The sequence below is a fragment of the Caretta caretta genome, chromosome 5 (assembly GCF_965140235.1).
Source record: "Caretta caretta isolate rCarCar2 chromosome 5, rCarCar1.hap1, whole genome shotgun sequence".
Taxonomy (NCBI): domain Eukaryota; kingdom Metazoa; phylum Chordata; order Testudines; family Cheloniidae; genus Caretta; species Caretta caretta.
Genome location: NC_134210.1, coordinates 84,971,511 through 84,990,421, shown reverse-complemented (window position 1 = coordinate 84,990,421; position 18,911 = coordinate 84,971,511). Strand labels below are relative to the sequence as shown.

At 41.1% G+C, this 18,911-nt stretch overlaps 1 protein-coding gene across 6 annotated transcripts in view; it reads right to left on the bottom strand.

Annotated features, from left to right (window-relative positions):
- Positions 1-18,911, bottom strand: part of AUH (AU RNA binding methylglutaconyl-CoA hydratase) — a 510,281-nt gene that overhangs the window by 133,284 nt on the left and 358,086 nt on the right. For all 6 annotated transcript variants that reach the window (XM_075128633.1, XM_075128634.1, XM_048849845.2 and 3 more), the window contains one exon: positions 3,736-3,822. In XM_075128633.1, the coding sequence (XP_074984734.1) occupies positions 3,736-3,822 (87 nt within the window). The remainder of the gene's footprint in view (positions 1-3,735; positions 3,823-18,911) is intronic.

Sequence of the window (18,911 nt, the reverse complement as noted above, 5' to 3'; positions counted from 1 at the left end):
CTCCTTGTCTCCTGACTGCCCCCTCCTGGGACCCCCGCCCCTAACCACCCCCTCCTGGGATCCCACCCCCATCCAACGCCCCCTGCTTCCTGTCCCCTGACTGCTCCGACCCCTATCCACATCCTCGTCCCCTGACAGACGCCCCGGGAATCCCACACCTATCCAATCCCCCTGATTCCCGTCCCCAACCGCCCCCCCAGAACCCCCAACCCATCCAACCCCCCCTGCTCCTTGTCCCCTTACAGCCCCCTCTCGGGACCCCCCCACCCTAACTGCCCCCCCCTGGAATCCCACCTACTTCCTGTCCCCTGACTGCCCCAGCCCCTATCCACACCCCCATCCCCTGACAGGCCCCCTGGGACTTCCACACCTATCCAACCACTCCCTGCTTCCCGTCCCTGACCGCCCCGCCCCATCCAACCGCCCCCTGCTCCCTGTCCCCTGACTGCCCCCCGGAATCCAGCCCCCCCCCCCCCCCAGCTCCAGAGGTCCCAGGTTTGATCCTGCCCGACGACGCCCGGGTTCTGTCAGTGTTACACTGCCTTCAGACAGAATATAAAATCAAGGCTGACCACTCTTGGGCTGGGCTTTTCAAAGGCATATAAGAGAGTTAGACATCCAAATACCACTGAAATTCAATGGGATTTGACTCCCAATCCTTAGGGATTTTTGCACATTTATAAAGGTTGTGGCCAAACTCCAACTGGAGTAATTACATATAATACTGCCAATTTTTCATTCTCCCTTCTAAACAAAGTGTTTTGCTGGCACAGAATGGCTACCATGTTCCACCCCACAAGGAGTTACATGTTATTTTATAATTAGAATCTCACTGGATGAACTGCACTGTGTAGATATAAAGGGACAGATCCACAGTTGGCATACGCAGACATAGCACCATTGACTTCGTTGTAACTATTTCAGTTTACACCAGCTGAGGATCTGGCACAAGGTATTATTTATTTCCAAAGCATCAAAAAAGGGATGCATGTGTGTGTGCCAATGAGACTTTGCTTTAGTTTAGCCAGAAACCCTTTTGAAACTATATACAACTAGGCAGATCTACTTATGTTTTCCCCTCTGAGAACTTTCAGGGTAAAAGCAGCCTTATGTCAGTAATGCAGAATCTCAAGGCAGAATATAGTAATGGACAAGTAGTCTTACGTTCCTGCTCTATAAAAACAACCCACACAACTCTGATATAATTTTAGCAAAAGCAACTAGTGCTAAAAATAGCGGCATGCTTTGATTCCCCCGTCCCCAACTTTAAGTATTCAGAGCTACAACTAAGAGCTCAGTACAGTTTCTTCTGCTCTTTTTTCAAATGCTTATTTTTATACCAAGTGATATTTAATGTAATCTTAATACTTCCCCCAAATTTAGCATGAAGTCATAAATTAATCCCATCTACAATTCTATTTAAAAACTGTAGCAAACAAGTGCAGTATGATTTTAATTTATAGAAAATACTTTCTGTTGTTACATTCCTAATTAATGATGCTGCATCTTTAAAAAAAAAAAAAAAGAACTGATACAAGAACAAAAAATATAATCAAATTGTCAATAACTACAAAAAGCTAAGACCTACCAATTCAAAAGGCTGATTTTAATAGTTATTAAAGTCTTAAGCAATATTTATCTTTCATCTATTTTGGCTATACAGTTAAATAAGTTATTTTTCTTAAGGGCTCTGAAGACACACTTTGCTTTAAATGTATCTCCTTACTAGGTCAAACGTCTGAATATAAACACTGTTTTCATAATGTGTTCTATTTCTGAAGAGCAGAAAGTAGTGCATATTTTAAACTGGTTTTCATTATTAACGTTGCATAGTAAAGGGACAAAAACAGGAAATTGAAAATATGTTGCTACAGCATTTGTACAATGACAAATAAATAATTGTCGGAAGATATTTTCCCCTTCGTGAAGTGTCTCTTGACATTAGGGTTGCTTCTGGGCAGAAAAAAAAATCTTCATCTGCTTGTTTTCAGTATACTGATTCATTGCCAGGAATCCAATGCAAATACACTGTCCCACTTGCTCTACTAAAATTAGTTTTTGTAATGCTAGACTACTCCTTCAGAAGAAAAAAAAGAAGAACTGAAAACCTGACTTGTTAAAAGATTAATGTTCACTTCCATTTGTAAAGGCATCATACACCTCACACCACACTGATCTCCAATTTCTGAGGTATACTTTTTATATATATATTTTTCCATCAGCTTCATGATGGAGAAGACAAGTTGCAAACTATTTTGCAGAAATGTTTCAGAATAAAAGTTATATTTATACTGTCATGGCATGTACTGTTGACATTGAACATTCAAAACAATAATGCCCATAATATGTAATGAATATATTACTTGAAATAATTAAACAAAAAAAAATTGTCAAAAACACAGAACATAAAAATAAGTGAATAGCATTATGTGTGGATGGTTTCCTGGTATAACCCTGGAACAATCTATTCCCATTACCTTTCAGGTATATAAAATTAGTCTTTAAAAAGTAATTGGCTCCTCTAGAGCAATTTTGAAGTATTAATAATTCATCATTTTAAAGGTGAAATGAAGATCTAGCCCTAGCTCCCCATGATAAAACCTAAAATCTTACAGATCAACCTTTGGTATGGTTTATACTTCATTGGAGTCCACTGATTTCAACCAGGTTATGCAGAGTGTTACATCATGGCATACTTTGGCTCACAGGGTCTACATTTTGCTCCCATTCTTACCCGTGTAAATTGGGAACAACTCCATTGTCTTCAACGGCTCTCTGACTTTTGGGCTAGATAACACCTTCCCAAACTTCTTAATATTTAAAATAAACAACACACACAGTCCTATAATTTAAGATGTTTATGCTCCAACATTTATTTTCTTTAAAAGGAATGTAAATCCCACACAGTAACCCTGGAGGAATACACATTTAGTTTTTAAAAGAGTAATACTTTAAAAAATGTTGCTTGGGTCATCAGGCACTGTCAAAACTGCATATGATTGGATTCTTTAACCCCATAATAGTAATTTTTGTAGGTTAAATTTATAAAGGGGATTGCTCCAGAGATGCTATGTTAGATTGACCTTCTTTTAATAAAAATACATTAACAATATCCTGTCAAAACCAAACAGATTAAAATCTACAGAAATGTCACTTTTGGATGGAAATTTCATATTCCAAAATGCACAGGCAAATTATTAAGCCCTTAAAAGGAGTACTTACCACAAAATGGAATTTAAAACCAAAACTATCATTACTAAAAGGCACCATTATAACAAAGTAGATACAGATTTAACAATATTTTGCAGTGCCATAAAACCACATTTTCCATCAACAGCACATGTTTAAAACATTTATATGATATAAATTTAAAACAGCATTTGCTACATCCAATAGAAGAAGGGGATAATATAAACAAACCCCACGCCACCGAGGGGGCACAGAACTACAATTCTTCCTCCACAAAAATATGATTCCAAACCACTTGGCTATATTGTTAATCAGTCTGTGAAACAGCACCTTAATTTATTCTATAAGAAGTCAAACACTATTGTGCACATTTTAAAACACAATGTGCCAGTGACTCATAATTATCTCATTGACATAAGTAATTTGGATATCCACCGCGTAGCAAGAATTAATCATACATGTTTATATCACTTCTTTGATCTGACCTTTAGAGGTTAAAGAAGTCTGAGCTGTGCAACTGTTCAACAGTGAGTTTATTTTACTTACCCATTTCATTAATAGTTGCTCTTGCTTTTGAGACAAAAGAACTAACTTCACTGGAGTGCATTTTGGCTCTTTCCTGAAGGTCAGCACCTGTAAGTGACATTTCATACACAAATTAGTAAACGGTAAATAGCATTCAAAGCTGTGCCAATAAGATTCAAGTGGACTTTGAAATACTGCTTGTTCAAATTAATCAGTTATTCTCAGTCTTCTCATAGTTCAAGGAAAATATAGTATTGAATGTTTACAGTGAAAACAGTGAAATACAGACTATCCACTTTGATCAATTTTGCTCCAACTGAGACTTCTCCCGCAACTTAAGGGCTTAATGACAAATCTTGATAGACAACACAGCCTCAATACATTAATGCAACTGTCATGCTTGTGTTCACTTTTTTCAACTGTGTCCCAAAGCCAGGACTCTATTTTTTCATGTTACTAAACACATGAATAGAAATTCTTTGTTTCTTTCATAAAGTATATACTAAAACACTTCTAGCAGCTTACTTATACAATATTGTGATCATTACAATGTGTGTTATAAAATGTAAATGTCCTTTGAAGCTTGCTCCATGAAAAATGCCTTTTTTTCCCTTATGGAAAAGAAAGATATAGACAAAATCACAGTATCTAGATATGGAAGAAACCTATCAAATAGAGTCCATCCCCCTGCAACAGTAGAATATCGTATAAATGGAACAGACACAAGCAGTCAACACATGCGCATGTATTCTCCAGACAACATGTATGTCATTCCCACTAGGATGAATGGAATATTTTTCTCTGATTTGTAAAAATGCTACTATCAAATTAGTATTTTGGCACATGTACAAAGAGGTTAAAAACAAGATATACGACTAACGATACAAACTGAACACATTTGCATCCCAAAAATAAAAACTATTCCCCACAATCAGCACCTCGCTCATTCAGGAAAAAGCTTCAGACTCTGATCCAGCAAAGCTCTTAAAACACATGCTTGAATACTTTACTGGATCAGATGTTCTTACTGGGCTCTATTCTTGGCCTCCTTCTCTCCTCCTCCTATACCCTCTCTCTAGGGTCTTTCATACAAGAGCACGGCTTTAGCTATCATTTTTATACTAACAAATCACAGGTTTACCTCTTCCCTCTCTGATAGTGTCTCTTTCAATGCAAACTCAAATCTCAAACAATCTGGTGTATCCTTGTGGATATGCAGCCATCATCAAATTCAACGTGGCCAAAAATTAGCTCTAATCTTCATCTCCCACTTCCACTGTACCATGGGGGCTTTTGCCCCCAACAATCAAATTTCCCCTCAAGGTACTTCACATTTTCTCCCATGCTCCTGTTATGCACTGGGGAGAGAGAGTGCGGGTATCTCTCTGTAAAAAAACAAAAAAGCCACTACATTACTGTCCTCTAAACCTATTCTTAAAGTCCACCTATGCCATGAGGCATAGAACACTCAACAGCTGCAGTAATGCAACTACTGCTTATAATAATAATCATAATTGTCTCACTGTTTCTTTGACCTCCATCTGTTCACTCTATTTATTTGTTGCGCCTAGTCAGACTTGTGCTGTAACCTTTTGGGGCAGGAACTGTCTTTTCATTATCTGCATGTTCAGTGCCAAACACAATGGGGCATCAATCCTGACTACTGCCTCTACATAATACAAAATAAATAATAATATAATATTGTCTACAGCTAGCACTGTTAAGTTTAAGTAGCGCTATTAGATACAGGCCAGGTTTCCAAGTTTAAGGATAGCTCCATATTGACAACAGTGAAATAAACTAATTGGGTAGTCATGAAAAGTGGGGATTACTGTGGTCAAAACTGTATTGGAAAGGAACGGCTCCAATCATCTACCCCAGTAATACACAGACTTTTCATACCAAAAACTTACCAGGAACCTGAAAATCAAACAAAATTTGCATGTGAATGCGCATAAATTTGGGTATGATTTAAATCATAGACAAATGCACCCAACTATTCTTTTTATTTATAAAGCTCTAACTGAAGAGAGTGCTTTATAAGACACCAAAAGGAAAAATATATTTTAAAAGCTGAAGAGGAAATGGTGTGAATAAAAACAGTAGCACTGTTGCTTTGACACCAACTTATTAATGTTTGGCTTTAACTCTATAACTGTATCTAAAAGCAAATTACAATCGTCACTTAAGAAAAACAATCCTATACTTTACAGACTGAAAAAAGCATATGATTACTTAGTTAAAAATCTGACTCAAAACTTTCATCTACCATACAAACTGAAATATACTATTTACTTCACACACGCTTGAAAAATGCATAGAGCCAACTTTAAAATGAGCACAACCAGTGACCCTATGAATGCATCAGACATTATAGAATATAGTGTCATTATGCGTCTGAGAGGCAATTGTAGGGTTTTGTTGTTGTTGTTGCTGTTAAGATTTATAGCAGAAATGGTTTCCAGCATAAATATAAGTACTTTGAAAGAGACCTGCATGAATTGCAAGCTTCTTACTTCACATAGAATATTTGTCTTTTGGGACAGATAAGGGGGATGAGGTAATCTCTTTTATTGGACCAACTTCTGTTGGTGAAAGAGACAAGGTTTCGAGCTTGCACGTAGCTCTTCTCCAGGTCCTTTGGGAGACATTCATAGAAATTCAATCAATTTTCTTCGTAAAACTTGGATAAGAGCAGATCAAAGGATTGTAAGTGTATTAAAAGGGCCACTGTCAACCTGAAATGTAATTGCTAAAAAAAATAGTTCAAAGTCCATTTCAGGTACTATATTTGCTCTTGAGTACCCTGGCCAATTTCTGTGGTTTTACAATTACATTTTCCTATTTTTAAAAATGTCTCTGCCCTGTTCACACAAAATGGTGTCAAATTCCCACAGCAAACAAACTGAAAAAATAGTGTGTTTTTTTCTAGTCTCTTCCTTTTTTAGTAATCTTAGATGTTGTAACAATAATAACTAAAAAATTTTCAGAGAGAAGTGCAGGTTTTAAGTAGACGGTGTTCTTTTAACTTCAGCTTCAGCATCTTTTAGTTCAGGAGAGAGTTGGATTGCCAACAATTTAATATATTTGTCCTCTTTAAAAGAATCAGCCATTGATCAAACAATTATTAAAGTATCTTGATCCATTTTGCAAAGGAACTACTCAGAGATATTTCTCAGCCATTTGTTCACAAGTCAGAAAGTGGCAAAGGCTATGTTACCAAAGGCAGCCATGAAAAAGATTGCAGCTACAAGCAAAGGCCTCCATTCCCTTAAAAGATTAATATTTTAAAGCATCTGAAAATAATACTTTGTCAACTGCTCAGAATCAAGAAGTAGCTTCAGATTTTCAGACAACAGACAGCCTTGCAGAATGAGACTTCATAAGTTTCCTCAGTGGACTGCAGCTGACGCCCCACGTTCTGTTCAGCCTAATCCTTCCCAACACCCACTCTCAACATACCTCCAGAGGTTGCAGATTGTGAGATAGACTAGAGGTCATGGGCAGCGGGTATCGTAGGCAGGGGAAGGCTGTGCCTCCTCAAACAGCCTAGTGTGTCCCCACCCACGCTCCACCCCCAGACTCCCTCCTGTCTGCTGTTCTCTTCTGTGGTCCAGAAGCTGCGGGGCCACGGTGTGTACAAGACCACTGGGATAGGGCCACGCTGTGCTGCACTGCGCTGCCCATCCTCCAAGCACTGGGACTGCGCTGCCCACCCAGTGCTCTGGACATGCCACCCACCTGCCCAGCGTTCCAGGGCTGTGGACGCTCCGGACATGCCATCTGCCCGCCCAGCACTGGGAGCATTCTGACCGTGCCACCTGCCCATCCGTACTGCGCTGGGGTTGGGGGCGCTCTGGCCATGTCTTCTGTCTGCTCACCCAGCGCTGGGAGCACATGGGGAAGGGGCCGGCGGCCGCAAGCAGGGGGTGCTCTGGGCTCCAGCAGGGGAGGCAGGGCAAAAGGGGCAGGGCCTCAGGCAGAGTGGGAGGGGCCAGGGACTAGCCTCCCCCAAGGGTGTGTTCACCCGCTGCCCATGCTAGAGCTCATACATCATACTCTGAATAGGCCTTTTCCTTCTCTTATTTATGATACCAAACTACAACAGAGAAGCACAAGACCAACTTTAATGTTTAGGATAGAGCTATAACTGTATTAAACACACCTCGCAGTTCCCCTGTAAATATCTTTGCCCTCAGATACACGTACAACTCCCACTAAAGTAAATGGGTGAAATCTTGGCTCCACTGAAGTCAATGGCAAAACTCCCATTGATTTCAACAGGGTCAGGATTTCACCCAATTGGAGTTATCCATACATATTTAAGGGGAAAATGTATAGCCTGCATAAAATCAAACTTGGGAAACAAACATTTAGTAATAACTTCTTCCTCACTTTGACAGTAATTTTTTATATTTTCTAATATCTAGGTCTTATACAAGTTCAGTCAAAACCAAGCTTCTTCTGCTTCATCCTGCAATGAATTCAGAACCTTGCACAGAAACTACACTCTTGTAATGTAACATACACATTTTACTGAAAGATCAAGAAAAAATAGATAGACTGTGGAGGAATAAAGCCTTGTTTGAACAGAAGTAGCATGTTTGTTAATTATACAAGTCACAAAAATAAAAATTATGATAATTATTCTACAAAGTAAACAGATTGTGCTTCGATTTAAATCCCATAAAAGTTTCCCTCAGTAAAAAAATTCTCATTTAAAGCTGCTGTTAGTTATTTCATCAAGCAGTCTTCTATATGGACAGCCATTTGCTTGACAAACCACCATAGAAATCAAAGCCATCTAAATCTTTACCATTGTGTCTAAAACCACTTGCAGGAATGAAAGGAAAAACTCTTATGCTTTGTAGACCAAATATACGTGTTTGCATAATTAAAATGTGACTCTAAACTTTCAGATACCACACAGAACATCCCACTCGCTTTACAGAAATAGCTAATTTATACATTCAGAATAAACCTTAAAAGGACAATAAATCAGTAAGGTACAGAATATACTTACCAAAAGTAAAATTAAAGTAAAATCAAAATAACCTAGTTTTATGTTGAATTCAAAGTGAAAAAAAATGTAAAGAGGACTTCACTGGTTGTCACTTATATACTGCACAAAATTCCATTTAAAGAAAAGTGACCAGTGGCAGGTAAAGTAAAAATAAAGGTTACTTTTATACCTGTTAAAAAGCATATATACAAGAAATATTAAATAGAGGGACAGACTGAAGTAATTTCTAAAAACTATTACCATTTAACTCCATGGCTACCAAAACAGTAGTTGAATAAACCTTTCATATATAAAATGTATTTTTTTTCCAGTCAGAAAATGGAAGTCACCAATAAGATCAAATGAATAATGACAGTAGTTGTAGCTTAATATTTATCAACAGAATTTTCTATAGTATTTCAGGATTAGTAACACATTTTGTTTTTAATATTCTATGTGTGTTTTGTTGTAATGTTTAGAAATACACAGGTAAATATTTACCCCTTCTTAACATTTCAGTAATGTGTAACCATTTCATCTCCAACTTCTGTCACACAAAAAATGTTTCTAGTACAGAAAATCGTAGTTGTTAAATCCTGTGTGTTAAATTGAAGGTCAATTTTCATTCTTACTAATATTAGGAAACAACATCAAGAGTTCACTTAAAGTGCAGTTTTACTCTCAAAAGTAACTGTTTGAACCCCATAATGCTATTTTTTAGAGTTGACTGTCCATCAGTGATTTCAGATCAATTATGACTAATATACTAGTAAAAAAAAAAAAAAGATGGTTTTGCTAATTGCTAGCTTTGCAAATTCAACATATGATCTAAACGGCAAATTGTGTTCTTTCTAATACTAGTGATGATGCGTGAGCAAATCAGGTTCTCTGGCCATGCCTACAGTATAGAGACTATAGCCACATAGCTGCAGCAGGTATAACTCTGTAGCGTAGACACAGCCTATAGCAATGGAAATGGTTTTTCAGAAATCAAATACCAAGATCTGCTGAGTAAAAAACGTTACTTAACTTTACAGTAACTGGAGTTCTTTGAGATGCATTGTCCAGAGAGAGAGAAAGAGCACGCACACTTTTAATGCGCATGTGCACCTCGTGCCCGCAAGTCAGAGTCTTTGGGCAAGTAGCATCAGTTGGGAGCACACACATGCCTTGACTGTCTTTGTGCTCCTGTACCAAGGGCATAAAGAGCAGTGCAGACCCAACTGCCACTCAGTTCCTTTGCCACCACAGAATGCTAATGTAATAGGACTCCATAGTAACAGGAAAAAAGGGTGGTTTGTGGAATTTATGTACATGCACAACACATTTCAAAGAATCCTATGATGATATGGGAATCTATATGTATAATTTATTAATTCTTTGTGAAATTATAAACTATCTGTATGTACCTTTACCAAGATGCAAACTCCATTTTGAATGTGAAGCTTGTTCGTCTTTTCTGTGGGGTCTCTTTCTCCATTTTGGATTGAGAGTCCAACAGGGGTAGTGACCAAGGCCTAACAACAGAGTAATTAAACTTTGACAATTGTGCTTATAAATTACAAAGAGATGGCTGCTGCCCAAGGCAAGCCCGGTTTTCAAGTCTGAAGTGGGGTGGGGGGTTGCCGTGGTAATAAAGTCACTTGGTAGGGGTCTCTGATCACCTGTGGAGGCTGAGCAGGACATCACCTGACAAAGAGGGCTACAAGCTATAAGCAGGCAGGGGCTGCTCTACTCAAGGGGCCTTTTTTCTCCAGCTCAAGATGAGGGAGAAGCAACCCAGCATGTAGAAGCCTGATGAGGCAGAAGATCCTGCCTACCTTCCTGAACAGATGGTCCCTCAAGGACTCCCAAGGGTAAGAGTGAGCTAGTGAAGGGCACTACAGTCAGGATGTTTATTGCTTTCTAAATGATCTGTACTTTCATGGGCTTTATCTGTAAAAGAGAAATGGTGTTAGAATCTGTGCAAAGTATTGGGAGTTATATGCTTTACACTTACTATGTGCCTACTGAGAGAGTTAAACTGTAATCTAGAAAGCTCACACCTTTGAGTGGAATTGCGGAAGATGTTATGTTTAAGCAACAGGTCACCTAAAGGGTTAGCACTGACCACAGGGACTAAGCAGCTGCACAGCAAGTTTCAGCTCGGCTAGAAGGAGTGTCAGACAGACGGCCTGCACCCCAAGAGTGTGCCTAGGGACTCCAAAGACTTGGGCAGTGACTGGGCTCCAGTCACACATGAAGGCTTGAAACCCCCAGGGACCCAAGGGCTGGGTTTCCCACACACACCCATCCCAATATAGTAAGTAGCAAATAGGGGGCACTCAACTGAGGCCTGTGACAAACCCCAATTATTATGAAGATAAATAACCTTCCTTTTTTAAGTGTTTGTCACTTATCTATTCCCCTGTTGGTGATTCCCAACTAGTGATCTAATAATAAGGAGGTGGGTACTCAGGATCTACTTAAAGATTACAGCACTGCTCTGCCAAAAGAAGCATCAGACCTAGATGTTTACACTATGGAAAAGTGCTTAGCAAAAGTATGCATTGACAATTGGAAATTTCCAAACAATTTCCTTACAGATGACCAAAATGGGAATGCTTTACAAGGAAGCAACAGAGGAGGTCTGTGCCCGATAGAGTTGGCTCTAATAATAGCTGGGGGTTCTGAACTACCTAACTCACCACAAAGTTTAATACATCCAACAATGCATTTAGCTAATCTCTGGGATGAAACCAGTTGACCCTTCATTCTTTCAGTAAAATATTGCAACTGATTTTGGGGAAGCTCTGAAGGGTTTGGTACTTTGCAGTAAAATAAAAAGTCAAAGCCTTACAACCACCTAGGGTATGCAATTTAGCATCTCCTTGATTAGAATGAGACATTGACAGCATTTCTCTTTAAAAGCCAGACCTTTGGAGCCAGGATGCCTGTCTCAACTACCGAGTTGTCATAGACCGTGAAATTATATACTCAGTGTCTAGAGCTTCCTGTAAAGACATTCTAGTGATCAATGGTCCCTTTTTATAACTAAAGATTTAAATCCACTCTGCTTTCCTAAGATAATTTATAAATAAGATCGAAACATTTCATGCAATTCAAGAAATCATAACAGGCCAACAATGCTTCAGTTTAAAAATTCTGAATTACGAACTGGCAGAGGAATAACATTACAACCGAGTAAGTCAAGACATTTTGGTTCCCTTTCACCTGGAGTCGTTCTTGGTTAATGCTGTGGTTTTTTCATGAGCTGCCAATAGTACCAACATGTCATATACTGGATCTATATAAAAATATTCTGGGCCAGTAGATGGCACCTGGTATCTTTTATTTGCTCTCAGAGATGGGACGACCATCACAGAACTTTGCCAAATGTGTGTGGCAGAGTCCAAAAAAGCCTCATTAATGGGGAATGCCACATGCCCAGGAATCCAAGCCTGGAGCTTGTATGGAGTTTCCTGCTATGCATGTGAGCAGCTCTTGGATCTATTATAGTCACTTGGGTGAGACAATGCAGCTGTGATTACTGCCTCATCCAGGGATGAGGCCAATATAGTTACAAGCAGTGGTGAGCTGGAGCTGGTTCGCACCAGTTCACGTGAACCGGTTGTTAAATTTTGAAGCCAGTTTAGAACTGGTTGTTAAAGGGTGGGCAAACTCCGGCCCGCGGGCCACATCCAGCTGGGGAGGCTCCCCTGGCTGAGAATCCCTTTTTAATTTTCACTCACCTGGCAGCACTCCGGGTCTTCGACGGCACTTTGGCGGCGGGTCATTTACTCGCTCCAGGTCTTCGGTGGCATGCACTTCAGGGCCGCCGAAGACCCGGAGCGAGTGAAGGACCCACCGCCGAAGTGCCACCGAAGATCCGGAACGACTGAAGGAACCGGTTCTTCAGATTTTGGCAGCTCATCACTGGTTACAAGTATCTGTAAATCTTCAGTCTGAGGGTGTTCATCCTCCAAATTTTTCTCCATTGACTGAGGATCATGTGTTGCCAAGTAAGGCGCCGTAGATTTTTGGTTTGGAATAGGGGATGAGGTATGCAGCCTAGGAGGTAATCAGGGGAATGATGCCTTGCTCCCTATGGACCCCAGGGTTCCAATATGACAACGCTGGCAGATTATAAGGACCCAGGGGGCACTGAGAAAGGGAGGGTATGTCCTCATCCTCATAATTCCTATGAGAACTAGATCAATGTGAATTTCTTGACACCCTCCAAGAGTCACATTATTCATAACAGGAGTCCTTGGGGAATAAGTAAAGGGGCCTCCTCAGTGTGTTGAGATTCAGATGATGAGATATGAGCATTCTATCACTAAGGAAGGGGCTGCTGATGCTGGACAACCAGGTTGTAAGGTACATCTAGAGATAGCCAGTCCTGAGAAGGCACTCAGTACTGGAGAAACAGAATTGGCCATCTGTACTGTGGACTGGATGTTCAGCCCTAACAAAAGTAGATTCCAGCTCCTAACATCCAGTGCCAGACACTTCCCCATTACTGAGGCCAGTGCCACGAATGTAGGTGAAGGAGTACAGTGCACTGAGGTTTATAGAACAGAACGTAAGAGCAGCCATACTGGGTCAGACCAAAGGTCCATCTAGCCCAGTGTCCTGTCTTCCGACAGTGGCCAGTGCCAGGTGTCCCAGAGGGAATGAACAGAACAGGTAATCTCACCAAGTGATCCATCCCCTGTCACCCATTCCCAGCTTCTGGCAAACTGATAGTGCTGACATGCACTGTATTGATTCACTCTGAGCCAAGGACCAAGCTTCAGAAGTGCCAAGGAAGCTGGCACTCTAATAGTCAGTGCCAAAGCACTCTGTGCCAAACTAAGCCCCACCAGGGCTCTAGCCTTTGTACTGGAGGCAGCGAGCTTTGGATCTCAAGGTCTTAGTACTGTACTGTTACTGGATGTGCCCGTTACTTTGGGGTATGCTCATTTATTAGGTTTACTCTTCTGGGGGAGGAGAGGGGGGGTTCTGTAATCCTATTAATGTACTGCTTATGTCACTTATGTGTTCATATGGAGCTCTACTCCTTCCTTCTGCAAGTCCCCTCCCAATGGAGCTATCCTGCAGGACCTAGGTTCCCCAGAGCTGGGTTCCTCCAGCCCTAGAACTAGATGAACACACGCACACACTAACAGAGCAAGTCTGAGCGGACCGGGTCAATAAGCACTCTCAAACGGATACCCTCATATGTCCCTGTACTCAATCGGCTGGGCTGAGCAGCACTTTCAGCTGCCTCCGCCCCCCCCCTTACGTGCCACAGGCTTAGCACGTCCCTAGCCCACTTTCACGTCACAATTGTACTGGCAGTAACCCACTTGATGAGCAAACCCCACCGTATTTTTGAGCCCTATCGGGATCTTTAGCTTAGGTAAAAGAAGCATTGTTGCAGAGTAAAAAGGGGAAGCTAAAAACACAAAAGAGTAAAGTTCAGAGAGAGAGAGAGAGAGAGAAGCAACCAGCTTAACCATAAAAGTTATTTACTGAATAATAGTGATAACTACACAAGGAGGGCTAAACCAACATAACATACATTATCAAAGGTTAATACCTAAGGTAGAAAGGAAAATAGAGAGAGAGAAAGAGGGGGATCTCACCCACTTCATGAGGCTTGAACTGGCCGGGGTTCCCAGGTGATGGTGGTAGCTCAGGGTCCTGAGTGCTGGAGACTAGCAGAGCCCCCAGCACGATCAGTCAGAAGATGGATTCCCAGTGGAACTGATGCATAGCTTGGATCTAAGCATCAGAACACTTACTTGGTCATAGGTAGGGGTTTTTGTAGAGAAAATACAATGGTTCAAGGGAGAACACTAGATTTGTTTATGGGTAAACTGATGATTTAAGGCTAGACAATAGGAGCTGATCACTCTTGGCTATGGGTGGTGTTTTCTTCCAGGGAGCTCACAATGCAACTAGGCTGCTTCAAGAAAAGTGCCACAAGTACTCCTTTTCTTTTTGCGAATACAGACTAACACAGCTGCTACTCTGATAGGCTGCTTCAGTATTTTGGATATCAATCAAGGATATATTACTAGAATTGGTCTGATAATTGCTGAGCTGGGTGTGTGCAGGCATAGGTTCATTAACATCTGGAGCAGAGATTCCCATGATGCTGTGCTTCCCTGCCTTTCTGATTCCAGAGTTCAGTGCGGTTCTCTGTTCTCCATTCTGTATGCAAATTGAGATGTCTCCCTGTCCCATCTTTCATGCAGGTGAGGCTAGGGGAGTTGTCTCTGTTTTCCATTCTGTATGCTAATGGAGATGTCTTAATCTTGTCATCGTTGTCAGGAGGGGTCTAGGTGTGTCTCCCAACGCCCTTCACTGCTCTCTGCAAGCCTTTTCTCTGATCGGTTTTGGTTCAAGAAGAGCCTGGTGGGGGGGAGAGGTCTTTCATGTGTCAGAAGGCTAGATACTGCGTCCTGGTTCCCCAAAAACACAGAGCTGACAGGCATCAGTACTCCCAGGGTACACAATCCATCCCACGGTGTCTCTTTTCAATGGGGGTGATAAGGTGACTTAGACCCCCTTTTAACAGAAGTTCCCCTCAGGGATCTGCACCTCACTTTAGCAGAGGAGTGATGCTCCTTTTCTTCTGAGGACTAACATTACCCAACTTATCAGATTCTAAAGCTAGAGCTTTCACAGATGAAGTCCAGGAGCTAACAGAACCAGATCTCACATGGGGACTTCTGGAGTCAGGCAAAACTTCCCCAGGGGGGTCTGCCATGCCCAGATCAGAGGGCAGCCACATGGGGCAGCCTAATAAACACATTTTGAGGCGCACCTCCCTAACTTCTAAGGTCCCTTTTTTAAAGAACTTGCACACTGAGCATTTACTGGAGATATGGGATTCCCCAAAACAAAAAAGACATCTAGGGTGCCCAACATTGATAGGAATTGTCATTTCGCAAGAGGGTCAGTATTTCAAACCAGGTGATTTAGGATGAGACATCCTAAGCTCTGGTACAAGAAAAGATCCTAATGCAGGGAAGGGGGGGGCAGGAAAAAAAATCACACAGAAAATAATGAAGGAAGGTAAAAACATGCTACATTATCAAAAAAGGAATCTATTAAAAATAGACAACTAGCAACTCTCTAATGCAAACATATATAGTATTAAGCTTAAAGCTTGGGAAAAAAGTGCTGTGACTAGACATGGACACTGGAAGCTTTGTCTTCCAGGCTCGGGAGATAAGAAAGAACTGAGTGGCAGTAGGGCTTCTACCTCCCTTTTTGTCCTCTGTACAACAGCACACAGACACTCAAGGCACATGTACAGCTTCAATGGACAATGCTGGCCACAAAATTCTGATTTTGAGTGCATGGGGAATCTGCGCACAACAAATGGAATATATAAACTCAAAGAAGGTACCATTTTTACATTTCACCTTTCAGAGAGAATCTACATTTTAAACTATAAGCCACAACAGGCTGTTCATTCTTGAGTTACTTGAGTCACTGATGAACAATCACACAAAAAATCAAACCATAAGTTAAATAAAATATAAGAGGAGGGAACAAAGAAAATTTTTGTGTAACATTCTTTCACTATGAAAGGAAGGATTTGTTGAAGGATAAAATTAAAGGAGAAGGTATTTATCTTCTCTTTTTTTAATTATTTATAAATTTTAAAAAATTGGCAGGGGAGAGCATGGTCTTTAGGCATCTTCTTCTTCCTTAGTCCCCTTTTGGTCTAACCACCCTCTCAGTAATAGGGCCCAACAGCTCATTTTGAAACTTACTTTCTATTCCAAAATCTACATTTGAAGTGTTAACCTGGCGCTACATCTTCCTCCAGCTCCTGTTCTCCCCCCACTCACTGCTACCTCAGGCTTGCCTCTTTGGTTCCTTTTTCATCCCCACCAGCTAGCATGCAACTGCATAGCTCCTCCCCCAGGGCAGGAGGGCCAGCCAACTATACTCAGTCTACCGACTCTCATGTCCCCATAATGAGGGAGCAGGGGTGGGGGTGAGGGAGAGAGACTTACCCTACAGTAACTGTGGTTGTTCAAGAAGTGTCCACGTGGATTCCAGCCTTGGTGTACATATTTCCCAGCCTGCCTCTTCCACTACCTTACTGCACTGGAGATGTTCTGCCACGGCTACCACAAAACTCACTTGACTCTCACGCCACTAACACTCAACACTAATACCAATTCCTAATTTAAAAAACAAAAATCACGTTGTTAAGCAGATTCATATTTAGCTTTTATAACAGAAAATGAGATTTAAAAGTGGCTTATGAGCTACAAACCCCTCCTCTTGAAAGGCAGACAGTGGGCACTTTTAAGAATTTAATTTTACTCAAAAAACTCGTTTGGAAATCTGAAATAAGCCCTCAATTCAGGATTTTATTAAATGTTAGCTTTTAAATCCCAACTACGTAAAACCGTGCATGAAAATTAGAAAGAAAAAAAGCAGTCTTTCTCTGAAGTAAATCTTTTCAAGGGCAAGCAGAACATCACAGCAACCTAGTGGTATGTCACACATGATACTCTAGCTGAGGAAGTGGGAAAACATACTCCAGCTGCTTTCTTTGAAGTTTGGCCACCAGCACTACTCAATGATCAGACAGAGTTGCTATTTTGGATTTCAAATATAGTTTCTTTTCATTTCCACTTCAGCCCACACAAATTCTAACCATCCCACTTTGGGGCAGATAAGAAAATCAATTTCACTTTTGAAGGAACACAAGAAGTACTATGCTAGACAAGAGTATTGGACAATTTGGCCTGGTATCTTGCTTGCAACAGTAACTCATCCCTTCAAAGACAGCAAAAATATCACTCCCAAAATGTACTTCAACAATTGTGCATTGCTGTACATGGTGACAAACTCCTTCTTATCCCCTGCTGGGGATTTTACACCTCTAACATGGGATGAGATTTCCCTTATTGTTTTGGTGTACATAGCTAAAAGTGACACTAAGGATCATAAAATCAAACAGTCCTTTTTTAAATCCAGCCACAATATTTGCCTTGACAACCTCCTGAGCCAGTGCATTTCACTGGTTAACTATATGTCATGTAAAATAGCATTTCCTATTATTGGTTCTAAATTTATTGCTCTAATTTAATGTAGTTCCTCTTCTACCATGACCACACACTGAATTTCTTCTTGTTTGATATATGACCTGGTAAACAAAACAAAAACCACAATGGCCTTTACAAACATTTAGTCAACTGTTTGTCACTTGCTCTCTCTCGGCTCCATACAATGTCTGGGAGGAACCCTCTTCAGTGCGACAGCCCTTCTCAGGGGTCCACTCTCGGGATGTAAGCCGTAGACCCCTTCACCTCCTGGAACCGTATGTCCCAGAGACTTCAGCATCCCTGTCTCTCACCATGGGCCCACTCAGGAAGTCCACTCGCTCTGGACCCCCAGCACCTCCACGCACAGAGGGAATAATGCAATCCTGATCTCTAGATTGGAGTGACTCTCAGTCAGCATAACGCAGAATGGTTTACTCAGCATCTGAACTCAACACAGAAAACTCTCTAGGCCCTCAAGCCTAGCATCCCTCAGCACAGTGCATCTAGGTCTCTCTTGCATCCAGAGGGGCTTCTGAACTGCTCAATTTAGTGTCTCCTCTTTGGACAACATAATCATAGTTCCTATAATTTCCTATCCCACTAAACATTAATCACTTCTCTCTGTTGATCTCCTTTTCATCTCAGCTACATTTTTAATACAAAGAAAAAAAATCTTACTTATCCTACAGTAACTATAGTTGTTCAAGAAGTGTCCACATTGATTCTGCTCTTGGTGTACATACTCCCCATGCATCCAAGATCAGAGTCTTTTGGCCAGCAAAGTCCGTTGACGCTGCAGCTTCACCCTAGATATCCTCACCATATATGCCCTGGCTAGTGGTGGGGAGATAAAGAGTGGAGCAGGCACAACAATCCTTCAGGTCTTTTACCAATACAGAATCCCAGAGGAGCAGGACTCCTTGGTAACGGGAAAAGAGGTCAGGTCACAGAATCCATGGAGCCAACACATCTCAAAAGAACCAGTTACTCTAGGGTGATTGTTCACATGGATTCCACTCTTGGTTACTACCAAACAATTGTCTGTTTGCTTCCCCAAAGATTGATGAGGCTTGGGGGAAAAGACTGAGAGATGAACAAACAGGTTGATATGAATTTCCAAAACAACTTTTGGCAGGAATGTGGGATGAAGC